Raw genomic sequence first — 15,588 nt, 5'->3', positions numbered from 1 at the left:
TTATGACCGTTTCGTAGTAAATATATTATGTAACAATGCAAATTAGATGGTAAATCTTGAGCTATGTGGTTGAAAAATCACAGAAAAACCTTGAAGCAAAGTGTCTGATATACAAGCCACATTTACTTACAGTTGATTATTTGAATTAGCATACTCTTTCCCTTTAAGAAAAGTTTAGAAAGTTTAAAATGATGTCACTGTGTTGTGAAGGCTCAAAGTGTAAATTGTGTATAACAGAAAGTAAACGTTTTAGATATGTTAACAGAAGTGTTCTCCTATTATTTACTTAAAATATTTTCACTGAAAACAATTCTTTGTTTGGATTTAAACACTCCCCTGCAATGTTTCTAACCTCAGTGTACCAGTGCATGAGAATTCTAGAGTGAAACTGATTAGGATTTAAAAGTGAAACTGACTAGTCTATTTTCACAGACTAAACTAAATGAAGGGCAAACACAAAACAAATTTATAAAAATGTGAGTAAAAGAAATTGTTTAAATTAAAACAATCTATACTATTACTAGCAATACATGTAAGAGATTGTGTTTTGAATGGATAATTTTATCAACATCCCTTAAGAAGAAATTTCAAATTCATTCCTGACCTAATTAAAAAAAATAAACCATAATATACACTGCTGGATATTTGGAAATGTTACTATTATTTAGAAAATGTTTTCCCTTTGTATTAGAAGTGTTATCATTTTCGAGAAAATATTTCTAGAAACAAGTACTTGGGTTCTTCCTCATCAGCACTTAATAGGAAGATACAGCACTTTAAATCATTCACTATTAACTAGTATTGCACACTCTTTCATTTCTCAATACTTCTAGCAACAATTACATTTACTTTACACATTCAGTTCCTTATTGAGTACATCTTGCAATTCCTTCATTTCATTATCTAGTAGATGCCACATCTCTATTGCCATCTGCCACCCTCAAGACAACTGTGGTTTCAAAAATTAATATTCAGTGTTCTTACTGTCTCTTTATAAATAAATCTAACTCCCACAGCCAGAATTATAATAATCACATGGATTCACTAATCAAGACCTTCTTCTCAACCCAAAGTTAATAGCTCCTGTAATACAGAAGTAATCAGTGGACATTAGATTATATCTTTAATGGAACAAAATTCAGAACTGGGATTAAAAATCTGGCTCAAAATGCCACTCTTTATAAAGGTACAATACTGAGAGTTAAAAACAGAGGGCCTGATTTTTCTAAATGCTGCTGCTTCTTTCATATGGCAAAAAAAGACAATTAGCAACATTCAAATAACCAAGCCCAGGAGCAAGATGACAAACTTCACACAATGCTCCTGTTCTGTGAATGTCATCAAAAGGCTACCAAAATCAAGTCGTCAATCTCCTGGCATGATTACCAGCATGAAATTATAAAAGGCTGAGCACCGAAAACATCAATGGGAGTTGCAGGTGCTCAGCACCTCTGAAAAATCAGGTCCAAACAACCTAGATTTTCACACGCTCAATCATACCAGCTGAAAAGCAGGTCAGATTGCTACACACCCTGGGAAATTAATTTCTGCATACATGACACATGCAAGACGGAATCAAGTCACAGTGCAGGACTTCCCAGGTTAATATATCTTTGGGCGCTTTTACTAATGATAAAAACTACATACTCCATACACAGGCAGCATGGTCTAATGGACTGAGAAAGAGAGATTGAAGTTAAGAATGCCAGTTTTAGCGCAGGGTGTGTGATCCTGAGCAAGGCATTTCTCTGTGTGTGAGCTTCTCCCTCTGCAAAATGGGACTAATCATACTTAAGGGTTGGTGTTATTGACTTCATTTTACAGAGAGAAAAACTGATGTGCTGAGAAGTGAAGTGACTTAACCAGAGTCACACTGTGAATGGGTTCCCTGATCTAACAGGTAGGTTATATTCCTTGACCTCATAGTTTCTCCACTCATGAATTAAACAGTTATGGGCAAATAAAAGAAATGAAATTATCCCTTAAACAGAGGTGCTTCTCATCACCGATAAAACTATATCACTTTACCTCTTACACAATGTGTACTCCTCACTACTTGTGACACCCCTGGGTGGGGGGCGGAATTGCCAACCATCCTGAGAGCCTGTAGAGTAATGGAGGATTCTGGTTATTTTTCCAGTTGCCAGTATTAGAATTATTGGTAGTAACTGCACAGGGTTATATGTTTCTGAACACCATCTCACAGGATATAAACACACAAGCAGGTCTGCTGTTTCCCCATAGCAATCTACTGCGCAATTGATTTCAATACCTGAGAAATTTATGTGGGACAAAAGTTGGAATCATATAAAGCAAGTTACACAAATTAATCTGTAGTATTCCCATAACAAATTGACCAATAAATGTGGCCTGGAGTCTCCAAACAAAACTGGAGAGGGGGCATGTCTCTCCCATTTCATTGACTCAAGCTAACTATTCATGCAGTGTTCCCCTTTATTGCTAGTGCCTTCCCTCCAACTAAACATCAGGGACAAATGATTGGGCCGTGCCTGTACAAGACAACGGTGTTTCTTCAGACAGCTACAGTGGTTCCATCGTCAATGCTTCACCATGCAACTCAAAGCATCTTTTAAGTATGTTCTACTTACCATCTTCCAAATCTTCCCCATGGTATCCTGAGGGTACTTTGCTAGCTGATGCCTGCAATTAAAAAGAAAAAAAGATATTTTAGTTCACATATCAAGATTTTGACTGTAAGTTCCATTTTGCTACTGTAGTCATAAGAGATTGTATTTTAATGGTCAGTACAAAAAAAATCTCAACTAGTTCAAACAACATTCTGGTCACAAACCTGGGTCTCATGTTAACATGCCAGTAATCACAGTAACTGAATGGGGGAAACCTAATGTGAACGTTAAATCTACTGTACCACAGTGTACTTCTCTGATGAAAGAAAAAAATTTAATTGTATTATCTAAAAACTTTGACCCCAGATCACCACAACATCAAACTGTGGCCAATAGGAGCCAGTCACAGTTCGCTGATCCTCATCAATCCAACCCCTGTGGAAGTAAGAACAGTAGGGGGCCTATTCTAACGTCTGCCACTGGTATAAGGCCCATAATGGCTCTTATGCCAGGGGAGGATTAGATATGGTAGAGCTCTACTACTCCATGTCCCCTCCCGGCCACAACCACCCCTCGAACACCTGATATCCCTTTTTTCTACCTTTTACTGGGGTAGGAGAGGCAGCTGGTGCAGAAAGTTGCAGAGGCACATCTCTGCCAGCGGAGAGCTCTCGCTGGCTATTTTAAGATCAGTCTGAATCACTCCCATGGCACAAAGTGGCCTTAGTGGAACGGAGTGTGTGTCCTTTTTTTAAAAGCTATTGTTTAAAAAAGAGGGACTATTATTTTTGTGAGTGAATCATACTGCTGTTAGAGACATAAGAATTTAACATATGACATTGGCAAATGAAGTAATGGGCTGGTCATTGAGCAGCTTGTTCCAAAGCTGAACATAGATGCAACAGAAAGAGTCGAAGTGCCATCATTTTAATTTGCATCTGGAATAAGAGTACAGTCTTACAATGTACTGACACCTCAATTCATTTTATATTTAGACGAAAAGAAAAGCAATGATTTAAAGAATATGAACAAAGTCCATATACGAAAACAGTAATTCAATCAATATATAGAATGTTTAGACTAACCCTTCCCTCCTACAGATGTTGATGGAGCATCTAGAATTTGCTAGTCACTTTAAGTCTTACGTCATGTTTAGGACACAGCTAAGCGCTCTAGTGGATAATTTCCCCTGGAAAGAGGAATCACTTTCTGAGTCATAAGAAATAAATAGAGTGTATGTGGATGTTCTCATTTTTCCCTGCTCAATACTGCAAGCCACAGTCAACCACTTTTCAGCATTTTTCTTATTCTTTCGTCAAAAACAAAGATCCAAGACTGGTGTAAGGCTGCTTTAAAGATGGTAAAAACTGGTAGGGCAGTGGAGGCTATGGTGCCCAATAGACCTTGTTCAAGGAGCACAAAACAAAACACCCTGCAATTGATCAGTTGTCACCTTCTTCCCAATAACATACTTAATCTTACCTCTGTTTCAGCAAGAAGCATTTTTAGTCTTGTCAAATCTTTAGTTACCATCCCGTTCTAGGGAAAGAGAAAAACGTTAGTGCATTCGGTACGTAAATCCTCTGCTATGGTAAACACAGGCAGCAAGGAACATTTTTTTCTACCCAATATTTGGGAAAGGGGATGGGCAAGAGGGGAAGACAAATGAGCTGTTGAGTTTTATTACATAATGGTAAATGACATACTGTGCAACACTGAGCAAACATTATTATGCAACAAGGAAACTTGCCGTTGATAAAAGCTAATCTCACGCGACAGGTGTCAGGCAAAATGGGATACATGTGCAGGACAACTTGGTAAATAAACTCTAGGAAATCTGGCAGTCACCCACATGAAGCATTAATAGCCTCAACATTCACAAGACAGTATAATTCAGAACAAATACCCTAGAGGCACTGTGGCCCACCGGAAAGGGATTCAAGAGACCTGGATTCTATTCACAGCATGACCACTGGCCTGGTGGGTGGCCTTGGGCAAGTCATTTCACTTCTCTGTGCCTCAGCTTCCCCATCTCTAAAATGGGGATGATGATACTGACCCTCCTTTATAAAGAGCTTTGAGATCTATTGATGACAAGTTCTATAGAAGAGCTAGGTATTATTACTATTATTATTGTTATTAGAATATTTACTCCAACTCAGAAGGAGTCAATATCAGAAATTCACACTACTGTATCCATGATCTAGTCACTTCTTCTCAAGAAGCTATTTTGCAAATTGATTACTTTTACAGTCTAACTCTTTCCATTCTGGAGTATGTTCCCTTTAACTCATCTGTAACAGTTTTCACTACAATGTAAGGGTTAGCCTTCTAAATGAAAAATAACTTCACATTCAAGGGAATCCCAAGTAAAATCCTTTAAAATTAATTTATCTAAAGTAAAGCAATCTCATACACATTGAGGGCATGATCCTGAACTCAGGAGTTCTGATTCAGGTCTGTGGTTTCATTTAACTGACCACTTACTGCATTTATTAAGTGCCACTGAGTTTGTTAGATAGCAGATTGTTATAATCCTCCTTTACATTCCACCTGTACTAGAGAGCAGCAAAATGAAACTCAAATATCTTTACTGCCAGTCTGCAAATTTGATAATCCTCATACACAGAGCTTTTATTTGAAATGCTATTCCATTTCTTTCCAAAAGCAGAATTCACAAATCCAACTCGTAGGGCTCAAATATAGAGCATAAAGAATTTAAGTTACTGAGAATCATTCCCTTATACTACTGTGGGGGAAGCTGGATGCATTCCAGCTTCTTCAAGTAAAAGCACTCCAAACTTTATTCATTGAATTACTCCACACAGACACTGAGAGAAGTCAGTAAACCATTTGCTGGCTTTAATACTCCTACTGAAAACAACCACGAATTATGATCTTTGATCTGTCATGAGATCGTAAGTTTCAGCTTGGGCGTAGGGGCTTCACTTAGAAAGACCAAGCTATGTGTCAACCCACTGTAGCATAACTGCCTGAAATACATTGCCTAGGTAATGGAGTATTTGGCTATTTACATTATTTTTTCTGAAGGCAAACTCCTACTAAAAGACATGAAAATGTATGTCAATCCTTTTCATTCTTTTTGTTTATCTTCATAACCATATCAGATAAAAGTAAATTATTACTCAGAGAGTGCATTATTTTAAAGAGAGAATATATCTCAGCAAATTTGTTTGCCATCAGGAGTGTATTGCACCAACATAATGTATTCCTCTGCCGTTACAATATTTATATCCAAATTTAGATTTCTTCACAACTAGCCAATCATCCACATGCAGTAGGATACCCAAGATGCATATTTGTTCCTTGCACAGCACCCCAATCTTAGATGTTATAAGGAAGTATAACAGGAAGAGGCATGTTTACAGTCAGTGTCGCACTGCATGTCAACCAATCCCAAGACTTGTTAAAGATGCCAGGATTCATCAATGGAAGCCCTCCAATCAAGGGACAGTAGTCCCAATGGTTGATCGCTACAGCGATCAACCGCAATAGGGAAAACAAGAGCCCCTTCCCTGATGAAAGTGAAAGGAGATTTGTACCACCACCATTTCTACCAAACATTTTAATCTTCAAGTAGGCTTTAGATTTTATACTCTTCAGAGCAAAGGCCCAACAATTATTTGGCACAGCTCACATATTGTATAGCAACAAGTGGGCTTATGGTATTTTATATATATTAGTATTAATGCTGCATGTTTAAGCTCTTAAATCATTGAACAATTATAGGAACACCCTTAAAATGATAAACTTATTAAAATTAGAAACTTGCTTTCACAGAACGCTTTTTTGCTTTTTCTTGCCAAGGCCTGAGTTCAGGGTTCTGGGTTTTTCCTCAAGGAGCTTTTGAAGTCATTAACACCTCTGAGAGCAGAGCAGAGCCTTCCTTACGCTACCTTTGATGTTAGTGTTACCATCAGCTCGTACAGGTGAAACCTGGAGCACAGATACTGAAACTGTGTGAAACTGAAACTGTGAGAAACTGAACACAGAGAGTAAATCCTGTGAAGGCTGATGTACCTCCTTAACTTTACACGTGACTGGAGTCAGGGAGACTACTCATGTGCATGAGGTAAAGCACCTCTGTAAGTGCTCTGCTGGATGAGGGCCTAAAAGAGGACACTTGAACTCAGGTCGCAGCAGGCGAGTCAAACTATTGAATTTTAGAATGAAGTATTTGGATTATTTTCTATGTCCAACAGCTGTGAAGTTTACTTAAAAACAATTTGAGTCATCTTTAAAAAATATAATCACATCAATGTGCTTTCTGCTATAAAAGCTGAACTCAGTCAACTGAAGCACACACAAAAAGGTCTCAGGTGGATGGTTAAAATACAGGCAAAAAGGATGGAAACGTATGCTCTGCTCTATTAAATGGCACATGTACAAAAATTACAGTACATTCCATGGGGATTAGAGGCAGACAACTAATTTAAACATTCTACAGATTTGTAACAAAAGTAGAAAAAAATCAGCAAAAAAGCGCACTGGCTCAGAAACATTGGTAAAGCAACAACCTGGGCTCTTGCTTACATATGAGCACCTGAATGTTTTAATATACATTTGTCCTTGGATTTTTCATATGAACTATTTTATTGTTATCTATTGGTCAAAGAGACAATCCGAGGTTTGCTACTAAATGACTAAAAAAATCCAAAAGGAAATTAGTTTTCAAGTGTTGTAAATTAAATCACATCCACTTACCAATGATTCACCCATCAGTGATTTGGAAAGAACATTAGATACAACTTGCAGCTTCCCTTTAAGATGCATGCAGCAAAGCACTGCACGGAAAGAGCCATCTCCCTTGGCCAGTCCCTCTCCCAGCACTGCAACACAAAGCACCAACTTTTAGCCCCACCACAAGACAGTACAAACTTAACTACACCCAACTCAGTTTTCCCTTCACCTTTAAAACTAAAATGTCATCTGAGAACTAGGTTTGCACCTTCCCTTCCTGAATCGGCAAGGCTTGGACCGGCTTTGCCCTCATGCCTACTGTCATTTAGCAGTGACATCTCCCACCAACTAAGAAATTATGTAGATGAGCTCAAAGGAGATGCAAGCCCATCATCCTTTAGCCAAAAGGGTGGTGACAGCATCCTTGAAGTTAGGGGACAGTTAATTCAGCTCTTTGACAAGGATACAAAGGATCTCCCTCATCCCTCCAAGAATCAAAACTGCAACAAACCACATTTTGGTGATAAAAACATGTTCATGAGGATCCATTCATGCTAGCAAAAAGCATACTTTGTAGATTGCAAATTTACCAAACCTCTTCATTGGTCAGTTGCTCCAAAGAAATTAATATTCTTACTACTTTAAAACAAAATAGTCCAGGTGACTTGGTATTCACTCGTGCTGCAATAGGAATGATTGTTTTGATCTTGATATTTAAAAGCTTCATGTAACAGTAAACTTTGTACCAGTAAACTATGGAATCAGATAGCTAGCCAAACAGATACTTTCCTTGACATTTGCAATAGCAAAATGATTTATTTCATGATACAGAAATGCTCCAGTCCAGTAGTAATAACACTTAATTATATGTGTTACTTGGCCAGAAAGAAAATTTCCTTTTTAAGAGACTGAAACGTTAAGTAAAATTATGCATGCAAATTGTAATAATGTAGGAAGCCTGTTTGTTAGAGTTACAATCAAAAATATACATTGTTATTATTGCAGACAATGTCACCACTTGTGTTTCTACTGCCAATCACCAGTTATGCAGTTCTTAGATGTGTGTAGCTCCCATTAATGCTAATGGGAAGTTTACAGCACAAGGACTGCAGGATTAGATTCTCAAAAAACAAATCAATTCTCCCACTTAATAGGTGTACATGTCGTTACGGGAAATTATGTGAACACATCAACGAAAAAATAGTCCCAAAAGAACATCTATATAAAAAATGACAGGACATGTTTTCCACTATATAATGGTAACCAAACCCTGATTTTAAGATGCCTAAAACATGACTCTCTGAATTCAAATCACACTGCGGCTGCTGACAACAATTTCAGAATAGAGACTTACTTCCCAAATCAGAAGGAAAAACAAAGCTCCAGAAACTCAGTTTTAAGATGTATGACAGTTGTTAATTAGGATAACATACCTCGAACTTTAATCAATTAAGATATTTTATATATTTAATTGGAGTTATTTAGCTAAAGCATTCTGTTGCAGTAGGCCAGCACATTGTAACTTTCCATTTTTAGCAAAATTCTTTGACTCTTTATGGAATAATTTAAGAGATTCACCCTTACAGTAAGCCCTTGTGCTTCTATCAGTAAATACAACTGTTTGTAGAGAATACATACTTCTAGCATGCATGCTAGAGCATGCATTTCATTCCTTTTAAATCAAAATGAAGTCATTGGTGTCTGCAATATGTCAAGTCTTGTAAAAAGTCATAACTGCAGATTGAATAAAGCTTTTTCGGTCAAAAAGGTTTGTGCATGCTTCAATGGATACCGTTATAGCCGACAGGCCTAAAACTTGATACACGCATGGCATTTTTATTTTAAAATGTCCTTTCAATAGTAATAAAAAACTTAGACCCACCGAGACAACCTCTGCAGCTGTCTTGAAATGCTAGCTGCAGGGAGAAGATCAATTAAAAGTACAGAATAGGGCAAGACTATCAAATCTGTTTATATAGAGATTATAAAAATCGTTTTGGTATTAAAATTGTTCTAAAATTACATATTTTAGACCTGGAGAAAAAAAAGATTTGTACGTATAATATGCTAGACCAGACTTCCGTCTAGAACAGCCCTGTAAGTGAGTCTGATTTCAAAGGCTTATCATGGTCAGAACACTGTTTAATTTTTTCTCCCTACCATGCATTTCAAAAGAGATCTGTTTAAATTAAAAATACATGTTAATCTGCTCTACGGTTGGCATATTTTTTCAGCAATTACCATATTATAGGTGCCCAATAAGGAAAAATATTCTTAACTGTATAGCTCCTTTGAAATATTCAGGTATCTGCTATACATGCTGAGAAGAAACAAAGATAGTCTCCCTGTGTAAGTCACAAAGCTGTCTCAAGGATAAATCTCACCCTTACTGCAATCAATGGCAAATCTTCCATTTGACTTCAATAGGACCCAGATTTGGTCCTCAGAATATTAGTCAATGAAAATACAATTAATTTAACGGCATTCTCTCTTCTCCCTCCTCTCGCCATTATTCATCCTTCCATACATCTCTTCCTGGCTCTTTATTCACTGTCAGGAAGGACAACTGTGCAGGCCAGTTCAGAACAATGCATCTCTGGCTCTAGCAGCAGATACAATAGGTGGATTTTAAATATAGCACTGTTTTAAGGACAGCATTGCATATGATGAATACATAGAAAATATTCAGAAATGATAAACTCTCAATCATCCCATCAAGTGAATACATCTATAGTACAAGTAATCACACAATCCCCATTTAACAATTGCTTTCAAACTGAATCAGGGCTTGGGGGGGGGGGGGGGAAGAGAATCTTTGTATTACAATTTAACTAATCTTGAAGAGTCAGAGCACCAAAAGGTGGGCCCTACCCACAGTATAATTTATTTCCCAAGTCTATGCTAATAAAGCCTGATTCCATACCCAATGAAATCAATGAAAAGAATCTGATTGTCTTGGGTGTTGGATCAGGTCCATAATAAAAGAACAGAACTTTAGCACAGATTCCTCTGTAAGACTCCAATTCAATAACGCACTAGAATACATATTTAACTTTAAGTATGGGCTTTACTACACATGTGCTTAAGGGCTTTGCTGAATAGGGATGAATTTAAGCATGTTCTTAAAGTCAAGCACATGTTTTGCTGAATCATGGCCTAAATGCAGATAAAACATTTATTCTTGCCTCTGGGAAGGCAGGCAAAATTGCCAGCTTCTTCTTGGTCATCAGAGGGATTCGCGGTCCACTGGTCAGCTGCCACCCTCCACAGCAGAGGTGGCTGTATTTCAGTGGGGTTGTACTGACATTATAAACCAGAGCAATAATTTGGGGAGGACAATTTTATGACATTAAAAAGGCAAATATTTTGATATTCGTTTTAGAATGTTCTGTAATCCAGAGAACTGATTACATGTTGTTAGAAATCACAATAGATAAATAAATCAGCATACCATGCCTACAGTCTTCATCTGCTTGTCCATAGTTTTTCTGGGGGAGGGAAAAAAAACAGTTTAAAAACAATATTATTCCAATCAGGTTAAACGACTTCCTGCTCCAATCAACAGCTCCCTTTGAAACGTCAAATAACCCATTTTCTCTTACACATTTTTTCAAGGTAGATAATGTGATATAGCTGAAGGTACATTAGTTCAACTTGAACTTCAGACATGGGTCTAATACATTCACCTTTAGAATGTTGTCTTTTTCCAGGATTCTAACCAAATGGGTGTTTTAAGAGAAGAGGCGTCTTTGTGTTTGTGTGAAGCCACAACTTCCGGAGGGAAATATAAAACTATCATTTCCCACATTTGCTTAAAATTCAGACTGTTGCCTGTACATTGTACAGTTTACTTAATCTTGCACTATTATGGTGCAGTCAGAACCTGCGGGTATATATTTTACTTGAAAAATCACAGTTTGTACATGTTCAGTAGAGACTTGCTAGAGCTTTGCAGCTAAATTCCCTGAAGATCCCATTCAGATAGGCAACCTTAATACTGGCACTTCCTAAATTTTGCGTGCTTGACTTTCCAACCTTATTAATAGTCTTTTAACATAGTTTTTATGTTAATTTAATATATATAATGTAATACATTATTAGTGAATATTTCTGTTTCTGGAATAAGCTTCTCCAAAGTTAAAATACGTTTTTTAGTCAATCATTTATTCAGATTCAAACTACATTTGGGTCCCAATCCTGCAAGCTACTACACACAGGTAAACAGACCCCTGCAAAACTGAATCCTTACATCTGCTTTTGCAAGGAGGGGTTTTATGTCCAAGCAACATGACAATGATAATAAGGTTCTGATTTCTAATTAAACATTGAAAGATAAAAGGCACTTGATTCTTCTTCCCAGGTCACCTGATACTATTAAAGAGTCGCACTCACAAGTTGTAAAAAAGAAGCAATTCTATAGAGAAGACTCTCAATTTTTATGCGGTCGATTTCAGCCTGGCATGCCTCCGGGAAGTGAGCTGGGGGGTACTGGCTGAGGGAAAGGAGTGCCTCCGTGCAGTGCTTCACAGCCACTTCATAATCCTGCTGTTTAAGTGATTCACATGCTTGTTCACATGACTTCTCTGGTCTTCTGTCTGCCATGACTCAGGGACAGAAATCCTAAAGAGGGGGCAAGGGGATGATAAATGTTGGTTAGCTTTATACTGGTGATCAGATCTTGGCAAGCCTCCTTCTGTTCTCACTTTCAAGGGACCATAATCTCACCCCATCTACCCAGCTCCACTCATTTTTCCTACCTCCTACTCCCTAAACTCTTCCTAATCCTTTCTTCATAGTTCATCACCTCTGCTCTTGCTCTTAGTTTTAGCCAGGATTCATCAGGGTACATAAGCACATGCTGAACTTTAAGCCAGTGAGTAATCCCATTGGTTTCAAGTTAGGCATGTGCATAAGTACCTTACTGAATGATTACCCACCCAATGCTCTGTGCCTTCATTAATGACACCCCCTTCCTTTGAGAATAACCTACTTCCTAGTCACCAAGTGTCTTTTCTCTCAACCTTCAATCCTCTCCTCCAAGCCACCCCTCTCTCCAGGAGCACTTTTGCTCTTAAAGTATGTGGCCTCAGGCGGGTGGGTGAAAGTAAGTGAGAATTTTAAGTGGTTTTGCTGTTCATTTCTAGTCTTTTATTTTATTCATAGTGATGTCAGACAGAGCCCAGAGGTCCCAAGTAGGTTGGGTAGTAATATGCTTGCTGCCATCTTGATTTTTTGGGACTTTGAGTTTTTTAAGATGTAGTCTTTTAGAAAAGAAAGCGTAATGGGGGGCGGGGGGTAGAGGCTAGCTGGATGCCACGGAAACTCACTTTCAAAGATTTAAGGATGTTTTTTGTTTGAAATAAAGTTTACATCCAAGGTGGTAAGGATTATCTGCCAAAAATATACATGGTCAGCAAAGCACAAAACCTTTCAATAACTCCCCTCTACAATCTCATCCCTCCAATAACTATATTTAAATATATTTTACAGGTTCAGGACAGCTATTTTAGTTTAAAATGGACTTGACAAGAATTTGTTTTGATAGTTGAAGCAGGGAATGATGCAATTTCTCATTTTCTTTTAAGGAAGCAGCTCACCTTTGGCAAATTTCCCTAAAATAAATGATCTCATATTGTTATGAGACTTTGTATAGCTCTTATAGATATAAAATCAGCTTTTGTGATATTTTAAAATAATTTCCATCTCTTGGATATTTAAAAAATTCACTATTAGAAATCCCCATTATGTTTGATCTTTCTAGATCTTTATCAATCTAAGGTGCCTGAATTTCAACAAGTCTAAAGCTCAAATAGATAAGAGCGTGCCTTTCCCATTTAATCCACTGTGCCTTTTCACCCATTACCACATGCTCTTTCACAGCCAGTGCTTAAGCAGTACAATGTAAACAAGAAATGTTCAATATGTTTTACAGCACATGGTGTAATTCTCTATTTGTCTTGTATCACTCTTAATTTAATTTTCAGAATCACAAGGCAAATGAATGTACAAACAATGTTTAAAGATTTGTCAGAACAATTTTGACTGAACCCATCTTGTTTTGATATGTTAGAGATGGGTGTGCGTGTGACACATGTCACAAAGCTGGAGAAAGGTAATTTTGTTTATTCTGCCTTTATCCCGATGAAAGACTATAACGTTACCTTCTGACTTAACAGTGATCTTCCAAATTCTACTCTCTCTCTCATTGACCTAGAGTTTTAACTTTTGCTGATGGAGTAAAATATCATTCATATTTTCATTATCATTGTCATGGTAAGGACAAGCAATAGATGTTGTGCACTTAAGAACATGAGTAACCTTACTCATCTGAGTAATTCCACTGATGTCAAAGTTACCCAGATGTTTGCAGGACTGAGTCTTCAACAAGTGTAACGAGGAGTCCGGTGGCACCCTAAAGACTACGGCTACCCCTCTGATATTCAACAAGTATACATTTTTATTACTATTTTGGAAGGCTGAGTTGCAGTTTTAGAAAAGTCAGTAACTATGATTAAAAAATCATTTGAACCTTATTTAAAACTTAAAAGTAATTGAGGCACATATGCAAGTATCCAAGTTTGACTATCCTGACACACTATTCCTGCCGTTTAAGTGGCCACTTACGTCACATACTACTGTTTCCAGTCCCTGACTGAATGACTTCCAATCTCAAAGAGCTTTCAAGATGGCTACATGAATACTTCCATCATGGGAATTCATAGCCACATGAGTATTCAGAAAGGATGAAATCCCAGCCCCATGAAATCAATAGGAGTTTTACCATTTACTTCACTGGGGCCAGGATTTCAACCCAAATGTTTTCTTTCCGCAAATATTCTCACAAGCCAAATTTTGCAAATGTTCACAAAATCAAAGCAGATTCACAGATTTTGGTCAGATGAAAGTTTTCAAGTGCTTTTGTACAGTGCATGCCCAGTTCTCATGTGTCCATAATGTAAAAGGAATGAAAATGGGTTCCTCACTCGATTGGTTGATTCCACCAGTAATCACTGGCTTGCAATATCTATATATATAGTTCCCAGTATTTAGCTCCAAGCTGTGGAACCAATTAGCAGATGGAATAGAAAGTTAGATCTACCATAGCCTGCAATGTTCAGTTCACTCGTGTTTTTGCCCATAGTAAATTTCACATCCCTGGGACTTGCTCCAGTATTAGGAAGGAGTAATTGCTTGGAGGAACCACAAATGAAGGAATGGGATTGGCAGCTGGTTCTCTGAAAGACTCAAAAATTTAAATTACATTATCCCACTACAGAGCTGCAAAAAGAGGATTTCATTTCCTCCATGGCACTTTTGATTTCCTAATTCCTGCCCCACCACCACCATATAAACAAAAGTCCCTGGACCATTGTCTCATTAAGCTCTTTACCATTTGATGTGTTTACCTCAGCAGCCTAGGAGAGCTGTATATGCTCCAGACCTTACTTTAACTGCCCTAGGGTAGGAGGCGGTAATATACTTATAACTGATAGGCATATAGCTTCTTCAGAAGGTAGGTTGTCTAACCCTTCTCCCCCAGCCTATTACAACACAGAACAGTTATTCCAGCTTTGAGATAAATTTACTCCCAGGGACCACTATGGTCACTGAGCAGTCATGCATCAAGGTTAAAAATATCTTGGATATTAAGCTCACCTCCTACCAACTGGCTCTGCCACTTTTCACAAGTTGGCACGTTGTAAAAGAAAAAAATATTTTATTTATGAATTGTCTTCTACTGGTTGGCTGAATTCTTGTTGAATCAGCTGGCCTGAAAAGGAGCCAAGTTTCACACCCTGAGCAGTGGCCTTTTATGCTGAAGAGGCCACACAATTTCTTTTGGTTAATGCTTATCCTTAGAGAGCATTTGAGGGGCCATAACTGAGCTTTACTTAATCTAGAGTTTTGGTTGGACTGTATATCTATTGGACTAAACTGTGTCACAGGCTCTGCATTCAATGCAGAATGTTGAATATGGACACAGAAGATCTACAGAACACAGAAATAGGTAGGGAGCTTCAGAAGGCCAATTTATTAATTGAATTGAATCCTAAAAAAGCAAGCTGATACATGGGCAAGGTATGGAAACTGACAAATTTAATCAGGAAAGAAAGATTAATTTCATTTTGTCATTCATAATTCACATACTCATATTGACAAATTCTGCTCATTCAATTCCATCCACATACAGTACAGGGCATGTAGACATCTAAGGTCATACATCTTACAGAACTTGTCTATTGTGGTTCCAGAGCTCCTCACGTACAAATAGTCAAGAATAATAAATATTTGGATGGGC

At 37.7% G+C, this 15,588-nt stretch overlaps 1 protein-coding gene across 4 annotated transcripts in view; it reads right to left on the bottom strand.

Moving 5' to 3' along the window:
- HELZ (helicase with zinc finger) overlaps positions 1–15,588 on the bottom strand; it is a 139,405-nt gene that overhangs the window by 106,074 nt on the left and 17,743 nt on the right. For 2 of the 4 annotated variants that reach the window (XM_005282930.4, XM_005282931.4), the window contains exons 2-7: positions 11,682–11,909; positions 10,741–10,777; positions 7,314–7,438; positions 4,071–4,127; positions 2,610–2,661; positions 2,029–2,104 (exon numbers count right to left, since the gene is read on the bottom strand). In XM_005282930.4, the coding sequence (XP_005282987.1) occupies positions 2,029–2,104; positions 2,610–2,661; positions 4,071–4,127; positions 7,314–7,438; positions 10,741–10,777; positions 11,682–11,891 (557 nt within the window). In that variant the 5' untranslated portion in view covers positions 11,892–11,909. The remainder of the gene's footprint in view (positions 1–2,028; positions 2,105–2,609; positions 2,662–4,070; positions 4,128–7,313; positions 7,439–10,740; positions 10,778–11,681; positions 11,910–15,588) is intronic. The other 2 variants (XM_024104614.3, XM_065563638.1) reach the window with 1 other exon arrangement.

Source organism: Chrysemys picta, chromosome 12, assembly GCF_011386835.1.
Source record: "Chrysemys picta bellii isolate R12L10 chromosome 12, ASM1138683v2, whole genome shotgun sequence".
Taxonomy (NCBI): domain Eukaryota; kingdom Metazoa; phylum Chordata; order Testudines; family Emydidae; genus Chrysemys; species Chrysemys picta.
The sequence above is the reverse complement of the archived record's forward strand: the minus strand, read 5'-3'. Positions and strand labels throughout refer to the sequence as shown.